The sequence below is a fragment of the Eschscholzia californica genome, unplaced genomic scaffold (genome assembly GCF_041429995.1).
Source record: "Eschscholzia californica isolate CP2 unplaced genomic scaffold, dmEscCali1.0.p SCAF_2, whole genome shotgun sequence".
In the NCBI taxonomy this organism is placed as follows: Eukaryota; Viridiplantae; Streptophyta; class Magnoliopsida; order Ranunculales; family Papaveraceae; genus Eschscholzia; species Eschscholzia californica.
The window spans coordinates 25,204,308-25,220,446 of record NW_028238309.1 but is presented as its reverse complement, the minus strand read 5'-3'; the positions used below and the strand labels follow the sequence as shown (position 1 = coordinate 25,220,446).

Sequence of the window (16,139 nt, the reverse complement as noted above, 5' to 3'; positions counted from 1 at the left end):
AACACAATGGGAGTGCGAGAAACTCACCTAAACTTCTTAAGATGAGTTAAGAAGGTTCTACGATATTGTTCAGAAACCCCATTGAGTCTTCAGAAGACTCACATAAACTATAGCAGAACCAGACTCCGGAAATTGACTAAGAGTCAAGAGGATCGAAAGCAAGAGTTGGTATCTAAACATTCATAAAAGAAATTCAAGGGTTGATTTCTGAAAAGAATCATTAGATTCTTGTTCGACAAAAGGGTAAGTGGGAGTGAAACAAGTTAGTTTCAAGTCCTGTATGTGAGACATGCTGGAATTGAGAAACAGCTAAGGAATCGACTCAATAGGACACCAGACGAGGGTAAATAAATAAATTTGGGGCTTCGAAATCTATAGAGTTATAGATTAATAGATGATAAAGACTCTTTCAAAAGAAGTTTTGAAGAAATCCAACTAAAAATACTGTTAGAAGAGAGTTTCTACCCATCTCTCATGGATCACTGCTAAGCAAGAAATCAGAACTTGGAATTCTGATGAGCAAAAGCACACATGAGGCAATACTAATGTCACGAGACATAAGATCGATTATAAAGATGATCGATGTTTACCCGCACATCTTGAAATACATAAGTATTTGATGACGTCACCCATAAGATAACAGAGAAGTTCCTAGAATACTTGGAGTATCTAAGAAAGTATCTCTGAAAGTAAAAGTTGAAGAAAGTAATAAAAGAAATCTTCCGAAAATAAAGATAGGAATCTTTTAGGAAGGACAATCATGTGGAAAAGAAGTTTTTCACAGTGGGAGTCGTTACAAACTTTACTAGTAAAGAAAGAACATTTAGGACTTCTGAAGTGTTAGTTTCAGTTTAAGAAAACTGACATTATCGTAAAAGCTGACGAAGATGTTCTTCAGCATGATAATAACAAGCGAAGTTAAAACGAAAATGTGGATTAAATCCACAAAACTAAACTATCACCTCAGATCGAACATGGAAGATGTACGAATCTAAGGATTTAGGGTCATGAAAGACTGCCCTAAGAGACTTGTAAAACTGGGCACGTAAAGAGTTTACGTGGGGAACTCACTTTTACAAACTCTTGATATCCGAAATAAATTAAATTTATTTCGTCATCTAAATTTTGGTTTAGAATTTAGACAACAGTCCAAAATTAATGGAAAGTTCCAGGTAGGTTTATTAGATACGTGATCTAATGAAAGAAACCTCGCTATAAAATAACCCTAGTCCAGGACATCGATTGGACAACGATGACTTAAGAAGACTAGCATGAGTGATTGACAAGATAATGCTGTTTCTTTGGTTATAGGAATTGGGGAACTCAAGTCAACTTCATGGGTAAATAGGATACACTGAAACCCACCAAGTGAGAGTACTTGAAGAAGTTGAAGATATTAACGTCATAACTCTCATTTAGCAACTCAAAGAGATTCCTCAAAACATGAGTACTCGCTTGTTTTATGTAAGCAATGTCAAGCCTTGGTCCCGTCAAACACCGCCCCGTAACAAGAGGTTATAAAAACGGAGGCCGGGTAAGATAGGATAGACATAAAATTAAGTGGGAGTACAAGAATCGAATATGTCTTCCTAAAGAGAGTTGCATGGCCGTGCTCAAATGGATTAAAGTTTAATTATTTGATTTGACAGTTTGTCCTCCCGATCAAGAAAGTCTGATAAGGTATGACGTATCAGATGAGATATGAAAGACATGGGAATCGAGCATTGCACTTGTTTTAAGTATAAGTGGGAGACTGAAGGATATACGTCCTTGGAGTCTGAAGGTATATCCTTCTGAAGGGATGTCCTTCGACCAAGATGGCAATGCGTATGATTTGGATCATAGGATAATGATGACTTTAGTGGAAGATCAATCAATCCGGTTCAATCAGGAGTCGAAATGCTTAGGTAGAAGTCGCTTACGATTGTTGGATCACTTCGGTTACCCGTGGCTAACATAGACCGCATCCTACAACGGGTTACACATTAGAATCGGTAACTTGAACAGTGAGAATAGACTGATGGGAACTTGTAAATAGATGGATATGATCCAGTCTAAAAGATAGAAAGAATCAGGCTCGAAAGAGGAGTCTGAAAAAGGTAAAAACCCACTTTTAAGGGGCAAACAGGGATTCCCTTAAGGGGAGATCCCTGGCCGGCCAAGATAGAGGGTTGGGCCGGACAGAGCAAGCCCATTAAGGGCTGATCTGTCCATGCCTAGGGCGTTTTGCAGGGCTGGTTTCTTCTGGCCGACCTCCTAGTTAGGAGAATATTTGGTGGACCATCAAGGGCTCAATTGTCCTGCTACCTTAAGTCGAGTTGACCCAGTAGACTTCAGGTCTGATCTTGACTCTTCAGACGTTAGTCAACGTCTGGACATTTTGTGCATCATCACACACCTTCACCTCATCTCTTTCTCACATGTGCACACCCGCGAGTCGGGTCACCGACTCGACCCTGGCTTCAGCTCTGGTTCTGGTTCTGGTTCAGATTCTGGTCGTGGTTCTGGTCATGGTCGTGGTCCTCGTCTTGGTCCACCAGAGAAGTGCCTATTTCTGATTTTTTCCACCCACTACTCGTTAGTGGAAATAGTCAAAGTGCATGTGTATTGACTAGTAGCTATCTACCATTAGATCAAAACGACCTAAAGTCGTACGATTAGTGAATCCAACTCTATACATAGGCCTACCTTCTAGAAAAATACACAGAAACAAACTCTATAATTTATAGTTCCTCTTTCTGTTTTCTTCTCAATCACTCTATCAAGATCAGCAGATCAAAAATGAAGCTTGCTTCTTCAATTTCTGATAAAGAACAGTTGAATCCTAAGGGACTTTGCTCAGATATTGCTAAGCAATACCGATTTTTTTGGTAGCAGGGACGTTTTAAGTCTTCAGAACAGTAAGTCTAACTCGTGCCTCTGTTCCACCATTATAGTTTCCTCATCTATTGCAGGTTCATTATCTAAGTTGGTTGGCTTACTGGTTTATAATAAACCATTGGAAAAGACTAGTTACTTCCTTAATTTACTGATTCCTTGCTCAATTATATTTCTCTGTTGATTTACTGCTTTTAACTATATTTTGGGTAACATAATATATATACCCATATATGGAAGGTAAAATTTATATGTTCGCAGTAAATCTTCTACTAATATGGACTAATTACAACTAATACTTGACCATTACCACACCTTGTGAAAAGGGAAGTACCCTCTTTAGTATTTGAGTTTAACCGAGAGAGAGAGAGAGAGAGAGAGAGAGAGAGAGAGAGAGAGAGAGAGAGAGAGAGAGAGAGAGAGAGAGAGAGAGAGAGAGAGAGAGAGAGAGAGAGAGTGAGAGAGAGAGTGAGATCGAGCTTGGTCGAGTGAGGGAGAGAGGAGAGGTTTAGAGAAAATACTTTTCATTTGGTTGATTTTATTGATATGTATAGATGAGTATTTATACAAGTTTTGATGTTTATCTAAAACTATTAGGTTTACATAGGGTTATATAGAAACATCTATTATACAAAACAGATACTTGTGACTAGGATAAAATAAATGTCCCTAGATGATGACTAGATTGCCACATAGATTTACGAGTGGGACAACCTTGCAGATTTACCAATTCGTATTCCTTACTCTCTATTACGTCTCTCTTTCTTCTTCAGACGAACCACCAAAAGCCCTCCTCTCTAATCTAGAATGATTCATTAAATTTCTTCTCTCTTAAGCATGATTCCTTTCATCTAAAATGATTACTTTCATTGAATATTTTATCACCATGATTCCTAAAAAACCTAAGTTCATTAGTTGATTTCTTTTATCTCCATGTCATCTAATATTTATCAAGATCAGCAGATCAAAAATGAAGCTTGCTTCTTCAATTTCTGATAAAGAACAGTTGAATCCTAAGGGACTTTGCTCAGATATTGCTAAGCAATACCGATTTTTTTGGTAGCAGGGACGTTTTAAGTCTTCAGAACAGTAAGTCTAACTCGTGCCTCTGTTCCACCATTATAGTTTCCTCATCTATTGCAGGTTCATTATCTAAGTTGGTTGGCTTACTGGTTTATAATAAACCATTGGAAAAGACTAGTTACTTCCTTAATTTACTGATTCCTTGCTCAATTATATTTCTCTGTTGATTTACTGCTTTTAACTATATTTTGGGTAACATAATATATATACCCATATATGGAAGGTAAAATTTATATGTTCGCAGTAAATCTTCTACTAATATGGACTAATTACAACTAATACTTGACCATTACCACACCTTGTGAAAAGGGAAGTACCCTCTTTAGTATTTGAGTTTAACCGAGAGAGAGAGAGAGAGAGAGAGAGAGAGAGAGAGAGAGAGAGAGAGAGAGAGAGAGAGAGAGAGAGAGAGAGAGAGAGAGAGAGAGAGAGAGAGAGAGAGAGAGAGAGAGAGAGTGAGAGAGAGAGTGAGATCGAGCTTGGTCGAGTGAGGGAGAGAGGAGAGGTTTAGAGAAAATACTTTTCATTTGGTTGATTTTATTGATATGTATAGATGAGTATTTATACAAGTTTTGATGTTTATCTAAAACTATTAGGTTTACATAGGGTTATATAGAAACATCTATTATACAAAACAGATACTTGTGACTAGGATAAAATAAATGTCCCTAGATGATGACTAGATTGCCACATAGATTTACGAGTGGGACAACCTTGCAGATTTACCAATTCGTATTCCTTACTCTCTATTACGTCTCTCTTTCTTCTTCAGACGAACCACCAAAAGCCCTCCTCTCTAATCTAGAATGATTCATTAAATTTCTTCTCTCTTAAGCATGATTCCTTTCATCTAAAATGATTACTTTCATTGAATATTTTATCACCATGATTCCTAAAAAACCTAAGTTCATTAGTTGATTTCTTTTATCTCCATGTCATCTAATATTGAGATTTACTACCTTTTAGGGTTTTCATTCAAACATTATTTTGGTGAGTTCATCTTAAACTGTGTTGGAAATGTTGGGAAAACAATTGCTTCAGTTGATTGAAGGTGTCTAATTTGATTTATCTTTAGTGGAAAATCTAATACTCCATTTGATTTCATACTCACTTGATATCCCTCTTTGAAACAATTAAGTTTTATTGATTTTTCTTTCTTCATTTTAAATCTATGATTAAAAAGATTGAAATCCCATTTATTTTTTCAAAACTATTCATTGTCTTCTCCTTTGGGTTTCCTGATTTCATGTAGACAGAGAGATAGAGTTAAAGAGATAGGGAGCCTCCCGTCTCTTGTGTGATTTGCAGAGACAAAGAGAAGGAAGAAGAAGCAAAAAAATCAAATAATTTCGGTTACGCTCGGACCCCTTACATCTGGTATATCTAATTCAGGCGTTTGAACACTTTTTCCGGGCATTATAATAAATTAATTTGTTTCATTTTCATTGATTGCTGAGCCTAATCTGATTTTACCTCTTTCTACTTTTCCATATGTAGCTGATTGGTAAGTTAATATGTACTTCTTGGTGCTCCGGGATTAGCTTCTTTAGATGAAAAATTTTACCATTCCGTTTTTGTTGTTAAGTTCATTATGACTTAGACATACTGCTGGTTAGAAATATCTTGGTTTTTTAATAGTTTGATTACATCGGAAGAGGTCATGGAAGGAATCGATCAAACTGGTTTGGCTGCTTCCATTATTAGTATTACTCAGACATTTGGCACACACTAAGTGTTTGATAAAATGCCTAACTAAACTCATACCATTATCCTCTTCTTTTGTTAGGGTTGGGAGATTAAGATTTACATTTCAAGATTTGATCAAGATTTAGAAAGCTTTTGCTCATGAAAAATTGAAAAGAACTTACCCGTGTTCAGAAAATAAGCCACATATACTTTTGTCATTAAAGATTTGAACTGAATAAGAAAACATGAGAAAGAAAACAATATTTTCTCATTATTTGAATGATGAATGTTTCCTTCGTAACACATTATCAAACTATATATGAGATGCCTTAAGAGTGTTGCAACCTTTCAAACCTATATGTAATGTTATATAGGGCATCCTACTTTGTAGAGCATTTAGAGTCTCCATCCTAGATCTTATAATTTTATCCCTTTGTTTGTGTTGTTTGAATTTACGTTCCTTCCCCTTAATTTTTCGTTATTTGTTACAAATCAAGCAAAATTATGGACTTTTTTGACGAGGTTGGTACGTCAACAGTTTCTAAAGAAAATCTAGGTAAAAGATTAGAATAAAATATATAGTCGCTTTATCATACATTTGGTGAGATATAGTTTGTACTTCAAACGTAGATATAAATATAATGATTCTCAAATTCAGGTACAAGAAAACTGAAAACTTGGTTCAATTATGTTGTTGTGTAATATGGAGACTGTGGTGCAATGGTGCTCAAGGTTGGTATGTCATTTCAAGGTGTTTGGAGGCTGCAAAGAGGGCTCTCAGTCTCTCACAAAACAGAAGGTGATGACACTTATCTATATACCCTCCATTACTAATCCCTAATTAACTTCTATGGTTTTCTTGGCTCACCCATTATCTTATACATCTCTAATTAGAGAAGCATCCTCTAACAGTCACTTTTATATTTGCTCCCACTCCCCTCAAATTCTAAACTCTCGTCTCCCCCAATTTCTATTTTCAATCTTCGGAAGGATAACGCCTCATTAATATCCTCATCAATGACTTCAATATTGAATGAATTATGACATCATGTGTTTGTATCTCTAATGTGTCACAACTTTTATGTTTTGTTATATAGATTTTGTAATTGATTTTTTGAACGATTTCATTTTAGACCTAAATTACATATTCACTTCTCTGACCATCTCAATGAGGTATTTAAATGGGGAATGGTTTCAGTTTTCCTATTTTATCAATAGGGCTTTTATTCTGAGTTTATTTGTTTTAGGATAACTGACCTAGGATAACTGAATAATACAGGGAGACAATCAATCTCTTCTATACACACTTAGAAGTTTTCCGTACAAGTGAAGGCAAATCCTTGCCAGCTTAGCTATAGATCGCCACGACAAGGAAATAAAGTTAGTTCTAGCTGCGGAGAACAAGTTATGTCATGCTGAAGCTGAGCACAAGGTTTCCAAGTATTGTGAATTTACATAAGCTTGATATGGACATTGGACGGACTGATTCGTGCAACAAAGCAGGTTCTAAAGCTTGTCACGAGAAATTGCGAAGCGACTAGATGAACGAGAGGTGTGCTGTTTCTTAGACAAATTTGAATTCAATTTCAGTAATGTACTAGAGTTTTCAGACCCTTAGAGCAGAATCATGGTTTATGCAGTTTTGCTATGTTTTCTTAGACAAATCGAGTCAATTTAGAAGTATTTCGACTGAAAAGTGTGTCTATGCTTTGTGCAGGTTCGCAAAATTGGGTTGCACATTGGAACCTGGGAGACCTGCCAGAACTGACAACTCTGCCATACTTAATGATGACAGCCGTGTTTTGAGTCAGCTAAGAAGTGAAACCGAGGAGCTTCAAAAGGAGATTAAAAATGGTATTCTCGGTCAAATCTCATGGCATGGCAGGGAAGTTAATCTTATCGAGCTTCTTACTAGGTAGGTAAGCTTTAGGGATATTATTTTAATCTTCAGCTTCTTACAGCCTAATACTGTCAAATTTATAGGAGAATTCAACTGACCTAGGATAACTGAATACTACAAGGAGACAATCAACCTCTTCTGTACACACTTAGAAGTTTTCCGTACAAGTGAAGGCAAGATTGAGAGGAAAATCCTTGCTAGCTTAGCTATAGATCGTCATGACAAGGAAATAAAATTAGTTCTAGCTGCGGAGAACACGTTACGTCATACTGAAGCTGAGCACAAGGTTTCCAAGTATTGTGAATTTACATAAGCTTGATATGGACAGTGGACGGATTAATTCTTGCAACAAAGCAGGTTCTAAAGCTTGTCACGAAAAATTGCGAAGCGACAAGATGAACGAGATGTGCTTTTTCTTACACAAATTTGAAATCAGTTTCAGTAATATTCTAGAGTTTTCAAACCCTTAGAGCAAAATCATGGTTTATGCAGTTTTTCTATGTTTTCTTATACAACTCGAGTCAGTTTAGAAGTATTTCGGCTGAAAAGTGTGTCTATGCTTTGTGCAGGTTTGCAAATTTGGGCTCTACATTGGAACCTGGTAGACCCACCAGAACTGACAAGTCTGTCATACTAAATGATGCCATCCGCGTTTTGAATCAGCTAAGAAGTGAAACTGAGGAGCTTAAAGATGCAAATAAAAAACTTCAAATGGAGATTAAAAATCTTAAGGTAATTCTATCGTAATTCTAGGTACAAACTCTTCTTCACTACTGTTGTTATTATACTTACCCAAGTTTTTTTGCACACCTTATGTGTTTGATGAAATGTGTGAATGAATTTCTAGGTTAAAACATATAGATTACAAACATTAGGCGCATAATTTCTAGGTTATTATTCTGGGTAGCAACTCTTCTTCACTACTATTGTTATTGTACTTATCTAAGTTTTTTTGCACACCCTATGTGTTTGATGAAATGTGTGAATGAATTTCTAGGTTAAAACATATAGATTACAAACATTAGGCGCATAATTTGTAAAGGCCATAGATTATAACATGGGTAATTAGATAATTTTTTTTTATTATTCCTATCAATTTTTTGATTATTCCTACAAACATTACTGTGCTTACTCGCAATAATAGTTCCAGATGGATTACACAACACTACAGAATCTAATTTTTCACCATTTTAATAATTTCCACAATACCTACTTGGTCAAATTCCTCCATGGAACAACTTTGTTTAAATACATACCTAATAAACACATGCACTTATAACAAAGCTTTGTTCATAACTGAAGAAAGCTTATGCATGTCCAGTTTTTCTAGACTGTGTATTTGTGTTTCAACTGTACGATTACTACAAACTGTATTTTCATTATATAAAAAACCTTAAACAAAACTTTTTTGTCTACTTAAAAAGAGAAACGAATAATTTGGCATCTTGATACTCTTTCTTATTGTATAGATTCTTCACCCCAAATGTGGAAGTTATATCAAAGATGATTACGAAAAATGCAGGTGACGAATTTTTAAATTTATTAAGGTAAATAAAACATTTGTTTAAAAATTTAAACAAATGTTTTATTTACATTCGTTTAAATTTTTAAACGAAGAATTTGGCATCTTCAAAATGCACTTTAGGTAAATAAAACATTTGTTCATATCTAATTCCGAATTCTGATTATACTTCTGAAAGGATGAATAGTTGATACTCTTAAAGACTTAAAGGTTCGTAATTCTAACTTTCCTTATGCCTTTCATGTTTATTTTCCTCCCCAAATATGAAATTCTCCAAAAAATCTCTCAGTAAGAAGATGAGTTATATATCGTATTATTATACTTTTTCGTTGCAGAAAAAATGTTCGACGTAGTATGTGAAACGTGTAATGTGATCTATTTTCAGGTTAGGTACCTTGAGTATTGCAATAATGATGCTTAACGAGGTGATACATTTGGGTTTGCCTCCATTAGACGGTGCTTCAGAAAACACTAAAATCGGATAAAAAATCAGGTACTAGTGAGCCAATTAACCTTCATTACATTCTTGCTTCAAAATTTAACCCACAACCCCTGTATAACTCCACCATCCCTTAGCATAACTCAATTGAAATAACGCAGCATACATCCTTCACGTCTGTCGTTACCTTCTTTCCTCTTCCCTCGTAATCAATGGGCTTAGTGAAAAATTGAAATCGATTTCATTAAGTGCTCATCCAGGGTTACTTAGATTTCTGATTCAATTCGTCATGAGAACTCAACATACAGATAGGAAGCTTTGTCTAATTACAGCAGATTAAGGTATTTTTCTTCCTTTTTACTAACTTTTTCACTTTGATTATGGTTTTAATGAAAATATTTGTTCAACTTACTGCAAGTCTCAATGTACTGGAACTCTGGTGATGCCAGTAAAGTTTTTGTTGATGTCTGTACAAGCTATTTTATCTAGGTTCATTTTCGATTTTCTTTTACTGTTTCCGTTACGCATCTCAACTCAACATTTTTAAACCTTAACAATATTATGATTACCGAAGCTCAATTGAGGATTTAGTTTTTACATTTTGAAATTTATAAGTTTGTTTTGAAATTTTAGGGTTTTGTTTCAAATCTAGCTAGATTTATGGATTCGATACTTGTATTTTTAGGCAAAAGATATTCAAAATGTAGGGTAGATGATTTTTGGTTGTTTGAGTGGTTAATATCATAGAGGCATAGATAATTTTCTTCTGTCATGAAAGAGTAGATGAGCAGAAAATCCAATTGATAACTTATAATAAGAATGTAAATCTTTCAAAATAACATAAGTTGGACTGTTGGAGCTTTTGGAACTCCACTGAGTGTCCTGGTGGTCAATATCAGGAAGGTTTGTAGAGGAATTACAAACTCTTTTAGTACTTACAGTTCATAATGTTTCTAATTTATCGCCTAACGCAATTACTTCTTCAGACCCATGATCCTGTTCCATTGGGAGAGGGTGTCAGTGTCGGATAATTAAAAGGGTTGACTCGACAATCATACCTGAAGATTCCACTTTTTATGGATTTGCTACCGCCAAAAATTTCTCATATGTATGCTACTATTGGTGTGACCGGTTAAGGACAATTATCATTGGTTAAAGACGTTCCTATGATTTTTGCAATTGTTCAAGTAAGTTTTATATGGCATGATTTTTTTATTAATAAGACCATGAACTAAAGAATTTACAACTGAGAATTTATTTTTACTAAATCTTCTTTGGTAAAATAGCTGGTTTACATTCATCGAGTACCGACAACCAATAACAACCTGTTTTTGTAGGTTAGTTCATGCTAAAAATGCAAGGCAAAGTTAAGCACCCGGCGACTGATTTATCTCGGTCAAAAAGGCTCAGTAAAAGATGTAGAATTCTGATTATTCGAAGGACAATCGTCTTAGGTCACTACATTTCAGTACTCAACTCTATTATACAAGAAATGGGTTTCTCCATTACCAGGTTCAAATTTCCATGAAAGCATAACATTACTTTGAGTCATATAAAACATTCTTTCATTTCTACAATGTGTTCATCCCTTTTCTGCTCTTCTGTCTGAGCCTTGGTTCAAATATGAATATAATCCTTCTCTTATTTTATGTGTGGAATTATTGTTTTTTTATAGGGAACGAGTTTTCTAAGTTTGCCAAGAGGTTATAAACTAACAATAGATGTGTGATGGTTGAAATCCTGTTGTCGGAAATTCTTCTCATGGAACCAAATGTACTTGATATCATTATTTGTCCAGAACAATCTACATGATCTTTGGTCGCTCCTTAACTCTCTTCCTCCAAAGATGTTTAGTTCGGCTTAAACATGCGAGGAATGGTTTCAAATGTCTTCTGAAAATGACGATCAAAAGGTTGTTCAACACATCACATGGTAAGCTTCTCATTTTTTTTTCTCTTGGTGATGCATTAATTCTAGGATTGAGTTTTATTCAAGAACCTTTTCATATCTGGACTTTGTATCAGCTGTCCTTTCTACTATAAAGGTTGAAATCTAATGTATAGAAAGGGTTGCCTTCACAAAAGATACAATAGTTAAAGTAGGCATGTCTTCATTGTTTGTGTAGTTTATCGTGCTTTCTTGTAGGAGGCTAGAAGTTGATAACGCTGCTGGAGAGCCTAAGCGTTTGCTGAACATAGCAATGCAACTCTGAAATGTTGCAATCATCCATGCCTATTTCGACGATCTGAACTTTGTCCTCCTTACACTACTAGGGATCATCTTATTACAAGTACAAGTATGTTATTTCTTCTACAATTCTTATCGTTCTTTGATATCTATGTTGTATTTTTTGTAACTTCAATTCATGACAAGTTGGTGTTTTCTCAATGTTGTATATAGGTAAAATGATTCTTTTAAGTAAGCTTCTTACAAAGCTGAAGGATCGAAACAACAAGGTTATGTTTCTCAATTTTCAATTTTGTAAGACTATAAAATATAGGTCATGGACCAGCCTAATGACATTCAAGACAAATAAAGAAACTTGCATGTCTCTTTTACACAAAGATAGTCTTATTTTGGTTAAAACTATAATTTTTATTTTCTTGTAAGACCATAGTTTGACAATTTTCACTGTTTCTATATTGTTCAAGTTGAGAGGCTTGAAGAAATACATCAAGAACGAGGACGTTTGGAATTCTTGACGCTTTAGCAGAAGGTTTCTGCTATTTTTTCTTTGAATCTACTTCCAACAAATGCTAAGGGCTATGTTGGATTAAATACTATCAGATCGGAGAATTGGTGGTTGGGTTGTATGTTTGTTGTAAATATTATCTTCAATCTGATTTCCCCCTTAACCCCATTTTTCGGTAAAAGTGTTTTCAGCATTCGTTGAGACAAATGTAACTCCTATAAAAGTTTGTATATTTATATTTGTGGAGGTTGAGGATATTCTTAACAAAAATTAATGGTTATATTCTTGGGTAACCTGACCTTTTTAAAAAAAGGTCAAATTCTTTTTAATTATGGTCGGATGCATTTGTTGTTTTTATTTAGGTTTTTACTTGGTTAATTAATTGTTAGTTAAATTTTTGACTTTATATATTGTTTTTGTATGCTTACTTCTTCAGGTTGCGTAAAGGGCATTTTCCCGCCCGTAGGGTGGGGGTTATGCCTAGTCTATTATACAAAACAGATCAATATGACAGAGACAAAATAAATGACCCTAGATGCTTAGTTGGAAGGTAACTTGGACAAATGAATGTTAACTAGGACAAAATTTTAAATCTCCATCGTCCAATATCACTTTCATCTTACCTTAACTATTGTGTATGTTATTTCTTTATTAAATTTGCATGTCCCCAAATATCCTCTCTTAATTATTGTGGTGCAAATAATTTGAACTTTTTATCTTCATTCAATATCAAGTTTCTCAATTCCAATTCATCCAACCTTCCGAACAACCAGATAGACATATGATATGGACAAGTCTTCTAATTTAATCTGGCATGTTCAAATGAATGTTGTTTAAAATCCTGGCCATACAATGGAATAAAAAACTTAACCACACCAACAACCAACAACCAATGACTGTTCACCCAAATCCTATTCTATCCCTCTTCATATTCTTTACCTCTCCCCAACCCCAACGTCTCCCCCCTTCTCCAATTCAATTTTCATTGCCCTCATTGAGACCAACTTTCAATATTGGTCATTGTTGATTGTCATCCCTTTTTTTAATCTGTCTTGTTTGTAATTTTGTTCGCAATTTTTCGACCTTCCCATTTTCTTTGTATTTTCCAACCGATTCATCACCAACTCTAAATCTCTCAATCTCCTAAGGTGAACTCTCTTTTGTCTTTTACCTTCTTTTTTTATTTCTTTTCTACATTGTTTTCCTTTCTTCCCCTTATGATGTTGATTGTTTATTGTGACAAATTTTTTGGTCTAATATGTTATTTAGTTGTACGCTTTTATAGGGAAAGAACTTGAACTCAAACCATGTGGATTGTTCAACCGGTGAAGTTTTCAATATCATTAGAGTGAGAACTTCTTCACAATTATATTGATAATGTTATCACGAATGAGGAGGATTGAGGGCCTTAGAGACATGTTCACATTTAGTCTAGTCTTGTTTGATTTAGATATAGACGAGATGAGGAGAATTGATTTTCCCTAAAATTATTAAGTTATGACTCCTAAAATTATTAAACACTTGAGTTGTTTTTTAATAACAAAACGGTAACTTTATATAAGTTTTACCTTTGAACTATGGATTCCCACCATTTCCCATCCTTCTTTGCCAATCAAGGGGGCCTACCAGGTTTTATCGTTTGCAGGTCTTCCGTATGAAACAAAAAAGAATTATCCGTATTCCAATTTTTTTTTCACTTCTCTGGTTCATGGATTCATTAATGGATAGTGGTTTTTAACTAAGAAAGTGTGGCCTTAGTTGGTGAGTATTGGGTTTTTTTTCTTTTGATGGATTTTTAGGTCGGTTTGGATTATTGTTGGTGTTATAGAAATGGAGGAATGTTTGAAGGCATATACAAAGAACTCGGTTTATGCCACCTTTGTTATCACTGACGTTTCCTCGGTGCATGAGTAAAAATACGATCTTGACATCTTCTCCAAATCCTTTTGATGTTCTCGGCTTTGTGTTTGATCATATTAAGTATATGATGTTTCAATATCTTTTCCGGTCTAAAACAAAGAAGCTAAAAGAAACATAACATTTATGATCAACTTTAAAACCTCTAGCAAACTTACTTCTTTCCCTTTCTAAAATAGAATCTAGAGTTTCTGAATCTTAGAGTTTCTGAATCTTAGAGCTGTCACTTCGTCCGCTACTTCGTTGTCTCCCTCGAATTTTGATAATGGTGAAACTTGTTGAACTACTTGTGGTTGTATCATGGTGAAACTTGTTGAAGTACTTGTGGTTATATCACAATCACATGATGTTAAACATTGTAATCGATGGGCAGTTGATGAAGCCAAAATTTCGTTTCATATCAATCTTCTGTTTATGATTTGAGTCGGTTCATTTAAACTTTTTAATGATTAATTGATCTAATTCATTTTGGTAATTAGCCAAGACTATCTCAGATTTCTCAAGTTTTGATCAGATTCATAATCACAACCACTATTTGGTTTGCTATAGGATAATTAAGCTTCTTCTTGTTAATTAGAGTTTAAATTCATTATTTTTTGTATTCTTTTTAAATCCATGTCTTTTGGATGGATTGGTGTGTTCAAAAGTTTAAATTCTGTTTTTAGGTTCATTAATGAGTATGTTTACTCTTATAGTTTATATATGAAAATCACAATGAACTATTTTTCCATGAAACTGATCTACCTCGTATATTCCTTTAAGTTGTTGACTCGTGTTTGATATTAGCTTGAGATGTTAAAGCTTAAGGAAATTTTTTTATGGGAGGTGGTACTTCTAATGCAATGTTCATATCCAATGATCATTGGATATTTCTGACATAACGAACATGCATAATGCTTAGATTTTTTTTTTTTGTTGAACAATGCATAATGCTTAGATGTTACACTAAAAATATGCAGGTAGTAACTTGAATCATTTTACAAATTTATATAATAAATTTGTGTTCCTATCTCGAGTCTCAATTTGGTGTTATTTGGAAAGGTATTGTTAATTGTCACAAACTTTTAGACGGAGTACTCCATTCTTGGGATTTTCCCGCGACTCACCATTATAATTCGACCTTCGTCTTAATTTTGGCATTTACTTTAAACCGTGGTCAAGTAATCTTCAAGCAGTGGTTTGTCAAACACATGAAGCTATGCTGCACTGATGAGTCATGTGTTCATTTTAATTTGATGTATTAATGTTTAGAAGTTACTGAATAATAGAATTGCAATGAGCTAACTATGTCAGTTTCTTATGAAATGATGGGCCAAAAAGGTTACCCTAAAAGGTCACCACCTGCAAGTATACGGGTGTCAAGTAATATCTCGGTAAGACTGAGGTCAATCCACGAAGATAGGGAGGTAATTAGGATATAGAGAGAGTCTAGACCACCGGATTAGGTGTCACTGACTAACTCAGACTAAAAACGGAAAGATGATAATTGGGTTTTTGAATTATTTATAGGAAATAAAGAAAACAAATAAAACTAATCTAAATTAGAGACAAGAGAAATTCGGAGACAAGAGTTGCAAGAAGAGTCGAGTGAAAAGGATACTTCGATCCACAAGATCGATAGTGACAAATACTAATTATCTATTAGCATGAAAAGTTAGTTAACTTCACTCACATTGACAATCCTAAGCATAATATCTCAAACTAAACACAATCGATCAAAAGTTACTAAGCATCGAATATCAAACTAATAACACACTATCAAATGAGTTGATAATGAACAAATATGACACTAAAAAGTATAATACGTCAAACTAAGAATAATCGATCAAAACTTACTAAGCATCGATTATCAAACTATATGTAAATAGGAGATTAAGATCAAGGCTTCTAATTTATAAAATTAGACAAAGTTAATCAAATTACACCTATTATATAAAACAGAAGGGAAAACGATGACTGGGATAAACATCCTTTTTTAATAAGGGATATTGTCTAGAGGTCCTTTTCAAATTTTAAAATATAG

The 16,139-nt window shown here is 34.4% G+C and overlaps 1 protein-coding gene across 4 annotated transcripts; it reads left to right on the top strand.

Moving 5' to 3' along the window:
* The first annotated feature begins 4,713 nt into the window (after positions 1-4,713).
* Positions 4,714-12,528, top strand: LOC147557104 (uncharacterized). 4 transcript variants are annotated; one of them, XR_015233852.1, is made up of 10 exons: positions 5,212-5,337; positions 6,305-6,445; positions 6,926-7,198; positions 7,364-7,565; positions 7,671-7,952; positions 8,116-8,278; positions 11,306-11,439; positions 11,633-11,803; positions 11,927-11,963; positions 12,159-12,528. XR_015233852.1 is itself a non-coding variant. In XM_086658108.1 (7 exons), exons 4-7 carry the CDS (start codon positions 7,188-7,190, stop codon positions 9,487-9,489), a joined length of 408 nt encoding a protein of 135 aa, XP_086514234.1. In that variant the 5' UTR covers positions 4,714-4,950; positions 5,213-5,337; positions 6,305-6,445; positions 6,926-7,187; the 3' UTR covers positions 9,490-9,641. The 4 variants fall into 4 exon arrangements, 2 of the variants coding, with proteins under 2 accessions (XP_086514234.1, XP_086514235.1); XR_015233851.1 differs by lacking the exon at positions 7,671-7,952 and having other exon boundaries at positions 7,364-7,561; positions 11,183-11,439; positions 11,633-11,963; XM_086658108.1 differs by lacking the exons at positions 7,671-7,952; positions 11,306-11,439; positions 11,633-11,803; positions 11,927-11,963; positions 12,159-12,528 and adding exons at positions 4,714-4,950; positions 9,454-9,641 and having other exon boundaries at positions 5,213-5,337; positions 7,364-7,561.
* Positions 12,529-16,139: the final 3,611 nt, after the last annotated feature.

Bases quoted from the DNA above. Each gene is read 5' to 3' on its own strand.
- LOC147557104 (XM_086658108.1), top strand. The intron at 7,562-8,115 runs GTAGGTAAGCTT...TGCTTTGTGCAG, and splicing joins CTTATCGAGCTTCTTACTAG to GTTTGCAAATTTGGGCTCTA. The intron at 8,279-9,453 runs GTAATTCTATCG...ATCTATTTTCAG, and splicing joins TGGAGATTAAAAATCTTAAG to GTTAGGTACCTTGAGTATTG.